At 54.1% G+C, this 7,735-nt stretch overlaps 1 protein-coding gene across 1 annotated transcript; it reads left to right on the top strand.

The window, feature by feature from the left end:
* Positions 1 to 4,507: 4,507 nt before the first annotated feature.
* On the top strand, positions 4,508 to 7,533 carry EGR1 (early growth response 1). The gene is made up of 2 exons (XM_052772011.1): positions 4,508 to 4,908; positions 5,222 to 7,533. Exons 1-2 carry the CDS (start codon positions 4,674 to 4,676, stop codon positions 6,517 to 6,519), a joined length of 1,533 nt encoding a protein of 510 aa, XP_052627971.1. The 5' UTR covers positions 4,508 to 4,673; the 3' UTR covers positions 6,520 to 7,533.
* The last annotated feature ends 202 nt before the right edge of the window (positions 7,534 to 7,735 follow it).

The following is a 7,735-nucleotide window of genomic DNA, read 5'->3' as shown; positions in this document are numbered from 1 at the left end:
ACTTCCGTGGTTACTTAGGGATCATGACCTGATTACAGTTGCTATGAGCAAGCAGAAATCAGATCTATTCAGCAACATGACTGCAGCCTCAAAAAATAGGAATAATTTCCTGGCACTGAAGAAAATAGTTTGTAAAATTTAAGGGGAAGTCAAAGTTTAGACAAAGAAAAGTGAATGAAAATGAAAAGTTGTTTCAAAAATGGCTACCAAACAGCAAAAAGTATTCAATGGTATAAAAGGACTACTGTGGCTAAAAGCTCATCCCACTTAAGAAATTAAATGCAATCACTATTAAGAATAACAATAAAAAAAGAAAAGAAGGAAAAAAAAAAAGTAAAAGCCTACCAACACATTTCTGTTCGAAGAAAAAAAATTACAACTAGACAAACAAACTCTGTGGCTGGAGGGTGACTTAGGAAGACACGTTTAAATACACCAATGCAAAAGACATCCTAATCATGGTATGGGTCCATCACTAGCTGAAGCTAATAAATTATTAATACAATGCAGAAAAGGCATAAAAGCGAGTATGTTTGCTGTGAATTTGCAAAGAAGCAGGTTGAAGTTGTTTCTCAAAGCATTATATAATGCTTTCTAGGCTATTAGGAGGTAGGAGAGGTGCCAGAACACATCTGTTATAGGTATTTTTAATCAAACTCTCATAGGTAACTGGCGTGCAAGAATCTTAAAACAATTGGCTAATGCATATGCTGATATGATACATTCTAGAGGAAAAGAAAGAAAAAGTGTTTGAACAAACATGTAGAAAAAAAATTGAGCCTTTCAATAAATTTTAACTGGGGAATTTTAATCTGTCAAATTTGCCGATGCCACTGCACAGCAGTATTCATGTAACTTGTTTAAGTGCAGAACAATGCTGCTGAACAAAATAACCTGTGCATCAGAAAATAGAAAAGAACAGTAGTATTACAACATCAAATTAAAAAAAAAAAAAAAAAAAGGAGAAATCTACTAGTGTAGATTTTTTTGTACTGTTCTGTAAACTTGAAGCAGAGACTGGCATTTTCCGGTAACTGAAGATGGGTGGTTTATTCATGGAGCTTAATACCTCATTCTCTCTTTCCTTTACCCCATAGCATTCTTCACTCTGTGTCTCCTTAGAATAGCATTCCTTTCACTGAAATTTATTGAGAGACAAGTACATTTGATGATGATGGACTGTCAAGGAGACCCAGAGTATCCCATGTCTTTATTCATTAGACAATCACAACCAATATTATTAAACTTTCAAATAAATTTATTAAAATACCGCCATTTTGAAATATGCTTTTTTTAAAATACCGATCTATAGTAGCAAATTCTTTGGACATTCAAATTATGCTACCTAGAAAACAAAATGCAGATATTATCTTATTCTAATAGCTAGAAGCTCCACTTACTACAAAAGCTTTCATTCACAACTTCCAGTCTGACCACAACATCCCTCAGTCTAACAAATATCTGGCTGGATGAACTAAACAGATTTGGGTTTTCAGTCGTAAAAATCTAACCCTTCTAATGTAGTTCCTGTAGACCTAATGTTGTGTTCAGAAAAAGAAAGTGGAACACAGAACATGAGTTTGGAAAACTAGCAGACATTGTCTGGCCCAGTGCATGAATGACAACAGGCAATTTCCTAGCTCAGCATCCAGGTTCTAAGTCATCCACTGCAGTACTTCAGTGAAGCCAGGATGCCTCACCAAAATGGTGGAGGACGTGGTGCAAAACAGTCTTTATTACTATAATTTATGTGGAGCTCAAGCTAGTTACACTGCTCTGTCTGCAACTCTGAAGCAGGTCTCTTGCTTTCTCTTATATGAATTGTTATATTAGAATTACATTGTTAAAATTTAAGGTAACTGAAAAGAAAGCAAGCAATATATTTTCCATCTCTGTGATTTCAGATTGGGGGGGGGAAGATTTTCTGAATTATGTACTTAAGTTAAAAAGGAATATCGGGCCTAACATATGCAGGGTGTATGAGTGAAATTCTCTGGTAATCAGGCAGTAGTTGAAATAAAGTTCCTCCTGGTCTTGAAAGAGAAGGGAAAAAAGAAAAGAGGGAAAAGAGGATGCAATGGCTTCTGCAATGTCAGTCAGATGCCCAGGAACCAAAACAAAGTACAGTGTTTGTAGAAAAAGTCATGTTCTGCTACTCTGCCCTTTCTAACAGGGCTCCAAACAGTGACAGGCTGGTGGAAATCAGAGACTATCTGTAATCATTATGTATGGGACTTCTCAAAACCTGCAGCAGTTACTTGACTTTGTTAAAAAAGGAAAAGCACCGAATCACATTTTCAAAACAGAGCTTTGGCCTAGCACACTGACATTTGAAAACCAGTATGATTGCTCTCCGTAAAGAGTAAGTACCAAAGAACAGACACGTATTAGCTGCCATTGGGTAATACAGGCTGCAGACAAGCGGAAGCTTTCTACGTTTTTCCTGGAGGCATTGTGTGGCTGCAAGCCATAACTGATTTGAGGGTGGAAATGCATCAGTGTGGGAGGCACTGCACAGCGTTACTGACAAGACACGGCCCTAAATAGAGCAGCACCTCAGTTAAAGCAGGACACGACAGGTTTGAATCGTCCGTCAAAGTGGGCAGACAGAGCCCTGCCGTTGCTCGCAACTTGGATATGAATCACAAAGGCGGCAGGGCCCGGCCCCGTGATGTATACAACCGCCTTCCCACGGCAGAAGAGAACTGCCTGGCACCCGGGGTGTGCGGCCGGGATTTCCGCGGGGAAAGGCCAGCCCTGCGGCCGGCCGCGGAGGCTGCGGGCGGGGCGGCGCGCCCCGGCCCGGGCGATGCCCCGAGCGAGCGGGGCCGGCAGGAGACCGCGCCGTCACTGGCGGCAAAGGCGCCTGCCCTCCCCCTCCATCTCCGCGGCGAAGGGAGCGCCGTCCGCGGCAGAGCAGGCAGCCGCCGGCGGCGAGCCGGCACCCCGGCAAGCTCCGCGCCGCAGCCGAGCAGGGGCGGCCGTGGCGCCGCGGGGCTGCAGGCCCGGCTCAGCCGGGTCGGGGCCGCAGGGCCCTCCCCGGAGCCCCCGCCGGAGCTCCCGCCGGCGCGGCGCAGCCCGCAACTGCTGCTCCCGGCGCCGCCCACGGAGCCCCGCGCACTGCGGGGAAGCCCTCGCCGCGGCGGCGGCGGCCGCGCACGCGCACTGCGGCCGCACTGCGTCGCCGGTGCCGTCTGGCCCGGAGCCAGGGGAGCCCCGCGCCGCGGCGCGCCGGCAGCGGGGCCGCCCGGGCGGGCGGGGCGGCGGCCGCGTCGAGCGCCTATTTATAGCGCGGGAGGCTCCCCCTGGCCCGGGGAGCGCTCTCCCGCGGCTCCGCACTGTGCGTGCCGCCTCGGGCGGGACGCCGGGGCTCCCGGCCCCTCCGTGCGGGGCCGTCAGTTCCGTGCGGGGCCAGTGCTGGGAGTAGCCTGCGGCTGCGCCAAGGGACAGCCCCAAGGGCGCGAGAGCAGGGTCCCGGGCGCCGTCGCTCTCGGTCGCGCCCAAGTCGACGGCGGCTGCGGCCGTGCGGTACCCGGGGCTCTGGTTTTAGCAGCGCCCACGTTCTCCGCTGCGTGGGGGAGGCGCACGGAGCCGGGCCTGCCCCGGTCTGCCGCTGCGGGCAGGGCTCCTCCGCTCTCGGCGGGAGCGGGCGGAGCAGGGCAGCCCTCCGGAGTCCCAGAGATTCCCCTTTTCCGGGAGCAGGCAGCCCCCGCCCGGGGCGCGCTGCCAGCGCCCAGAAAACTCCTCCGCAGCGCGGCTGCCGAGCGCGCGGCGCCGCTGACCGTGAGCCGCCGGCGCGCGGCCCCTCCGCGGAGACGGGGGGAGGCGAGTAGTGCGAGCCGAGCAAATAGGGGCGGGGGCGGGGGGTGGGCGCTCTGCCCGCGAGACCGCGGCGGCGGCGGCGGCGCCGCCGGGGTCTGCCGGGCGCTCCCCGAGACCCCCGTGCCGCCGGCCCGGGCAGCAGCCCCGCGCTCCCGCGGCCCGGGGTCTCCGCGCGCTCCCGCGGCCCGGGGGCGGGCGCGCGGCCCGGCGGCAACCTGGCTCTCGCGCCCGGGCTCCCCGCGCCCCCCCCACCCGGGGCCGGAATCGCCATATAAGGAGCGGGAAGCCTCCGCCGGAACCGCGACTTATAAGGTTGTTCCCTAATATGGAAAGTGCGGCGCGGGCTTCCGGCGGGCTGGCCGGGGCGGGTGGGGGCCGGGGACCCCGCGCCCCGGGGCTGGCGGCGCTGCGGCGGCGCTGCCCATGGCGGGGGGACAGGCCCGCAACGGGCGCGGGGCTCCCAGCCCGGGGCGGGCGAGGCCCCCCACGGCCCGGCTTTCCCCGGTGCCAGGCGCTGACGCCAGGCGGGGTCCTCCGGCCCGCATCCATATAAGGGCTTCCTGCTTCCCATATATGGCCATGTACGTCAGGGCCGGGGCGGGCTGCGGCCGGTGGGACCCGATATATAGAGGCGGCTCCGGGGCGGGCGGGGAGCCGAGCGCTTCCAGCGGGCAGAGCCGGGGGGAGCCCCGGGCGGGCGGGCGGGGAGCCGAGCACTTTCAGCGGGCAGCGCCGGGGCGACCGCGGCGCAGGGCACGCAGCAGGCGACGGCCGCCTCGCCGCAGCCGGGCCGTCCGCCGGGCCCGCGGCGGCAGCGCCACCATCCGTCAGAGCCCGAGCCCGGCGCCCTCATGGCCGCGGCCAAGGCAGAGATGCAGCTCCTGCCCCCGCTGCAGATCTCCGACCCCTTCGGCGCCTTCCCGCACTCGCCCCCCGCCATGGACACTCACTACCCCAAGCTGGAGGAGATGATGCTGCTGGGCGGCGGGGGCCCGCAGTTCCTCGCCCCCCCCGGGGCGCCCGAGAGCGCGGGCTTCGGCGCCGCCGGGGAGCCCGGGGAGCAGCACTTCGAGCACCTCGCGGCAGGTAAGCGCGCCGGCCTCGCCCGGGCGGGCGGGGAGTCCCGGTCCGCCGCGGGGGCAGCGGCGCCTGCGGTGGCTCCGCGCTGCGGCGGCGGCGGCCCCGTGCCGGCGGCTGCGCGGGGGGATTCTCCTCTGTGCGTCAGCGGCTCCGGGCTCGCTGCTGCTGGAGACCTGCCAGCGGCGCTGCAATATGTTACGCTCAATTATTAATTAACCAGAAGCGAGGATCTGGGGCTGCGCTCTGTGGGGATGGCTCGCGAAGCACGGGCAGCAGCTGCGGCAGCTGCTGGAAGTAATCGCGATTCCTCTCTTTTCAGACACTTTTCCCGAGATCTCCCTGAACAACGAGAAAACCCTGCCAGAAACCAGCTATCCCAACCAAACAACGCGACTGCCACCGATAACCTACACGGGGCGCTTCTCCCTCGAGCCGGCCCCCAACAGTAGCAACACCTTATGGCCAGAGCCCCTCTTCAGCCTCGTCAGCGGGCTGGTGGGCATGGCTAATGCACCTCCCACCTCTACGCCTTCTTCATCGTCACCATCCTCCTCCTCACAGAGCCCCCCTCTGAGCTGTTCTGTCCAAGCCAGTGAGAACAGCCCAATCTATTCGGCTGCACCAACTTTTCCCAATTCCAGCTCTGACATTTTCCCTGACCCGCAGACCCAGTCCTTTCCCAACCCTTCCGGAGCCCCCATCCAGTATCCACCTCCAGCTTATCCGACTGCTAAAGCCAACTTTCAGGTGCCAATGATCCCGGATTACCTGTTCCCTCAGCAACAGGGTGAGCTCAGTCTTGTTCCGTCTGATCAGAAGCCCTTCCCCACCCTTGAGACCAGAGCACAGCAGCCTTCCCTCACGCCGCTGTCCACTATTAAGGCATTTGCTACTCAGACTGGCTCCCAAGAGTTGAAGACCCTCAACACTAACTATCAGTCCCAGCTGATCAAGCCCAGCAGGATGAGGAAATACCCAAACCGTCCCAGCAAGACCCCTCCTCATGAGCGGCCCTATGCCTGCCCGGTGGAGTCCTGCGACCGGAGGTTTTCGCGGTCCGACGAGCTAACGCGGCACATCCGCATCCACACGGGACAGAAACCGTTCCAGTGCCGCATTTGCATGCGGAACTTCAGCAGGAGCGACCACTTGACTACGCACATCCGCACACACACAGGAGAGAAGCCATTTGCCTGTGACATTTGTGGCAGAAAGTTTGCCAGAAGTGATGAGAGGAAGAGACACACTAAAATCCACCTTAGGCAGAAGGACAAGAAAGTGGAAAAGGCAGCTCCGGTCTCAACGGCTTCCCCAGTTCCTGCCTACTCATCCTCTGTGACTACATCCTACCCTTCCTCCATTGCCACCACTTACCCCTCACCAGTGCGCACAGTGTATTCCTCCCCTGCTCCCTCTTCCTATCCCTCCCCCGCACACACCACATTCCCATCTCCTTCTATAGCAACCACTTACTCCTCTGGCACTGCCACTTTTCAGACCCAAGTGGCCACCTCCTTCTCATCTCCAGGGGTCACCAACAATTTCAGCTCTCAGGTGACCTCAGCACTTTCAGACATGACGTCAGCCTTTTCTCCAAGGACAATTGAGATTTGCTGAGATTACCATCTGGAACAGGAGAATTCACCTTTTCCACTGGTATTATCAGACATGGAGTCTCCACTTACTCCCCCAACACCATACGTTGCAAGGCTATTTAACTTTTCTTTAAACTTCAGCTGCCTGAAACAACTGCCGTTTAAGTTTTCCACCTCTGTTGAATGACTGACTTAATTTGCATGGACTGTGGATATAAGTTCAGTATAATTTTCCCCGTAAACAATAGTCTTTTATTAGGAAGAAAGGACTTTTGATTAAGTATGTAGCTGATGTAAATTGTACATGTGCCATGGTTTTGCTTTCCTTTAGGTACTATTGATGTGAAAAATCTTTGCATATCCACATTGTATTATTTGGAGTTTGCAGGGCCATATTTTGTAAATGTTAATTCTACTTCAGTGACAATGCTGTAATGAGTTTCAAACTTCTTTGGGAAGCACTTACTGTATTTGAGCATGTTAGAGTGATGCTATGTAAATATCACCTGATGAGACACTCATGTGGCAGAAGTTTTGTTTTTAAAGTTACAAGTCTTGGTGCCTTTTTTGTGAAGCCTTGCTGACATCATGCATTTGTGTGAATGGATGCTTTGCATCTTGCCTTAAAGTGAAAGGGATGTTACTCAAAGAATGTAAGGGAGAGCAGGGAATGGGTGGGGAGGGGAGCACGAGAAAGCCCTGGGGGACGGAATGTAAGCAAAAAAAAAAAAAAAAACAAAACCCCACACCTCTCAAAGTCTATTTTTGTTACAAAAATGTAAATTTATATATATATATATATATATATATTCAGGAGTTGGAATGTTGTAGTTACCTACTGAGTAGGCAGCAATTTTTGTATGTTATGAACATGCGGTTCATTATTTTGTGGTTTATTTTTACTTTGTAATTGTGTTTGTTAAAATGAAAGTGACTGTTTGGCTTCTAAACACATCGAATGCGCTTTTCTGCCAATGGGATATTTGGTGTACAATACCCTTCAGAAAAAAATAAATAAAATATCAAATTGTGCGGACTTCCACATTTTCCTTTAAGTTGCTACATAGGAAGACTGTGCTGCAGCAACCCTGACTCCTTGAGTGGTTGGGAATTAAAAAGTACTGCTTGTCTCCTGGAGAACTACCTGCTTAAAGAAAGGAGGGGAAACCAATCACTCTCAAGTCCAGCTGCTCACAAAGGCATGGATGGAGCATGCACAACCTCGCATTGGGTGCATC

Source organism: Harpia harpyja, chromosome 20, assembly GCF_026419915.1.
Source record: "Harpia harpyja isolate bHarHar1 chromosome 20, bHarHar1 primary haplotype, whole genome shotgun sequence".
In the NCBI taxonomy this organism is placed as follows: Eukaryota; Metazoa; Chordata; class Aves; order Accipitriformes; family Accipitridae; genus Harpia; species Harpia harpyja.
Note: the sequence above shows the minus strand (reverse complement) of the source record. Positions and strands in the feature narration are given on the sequence as shown.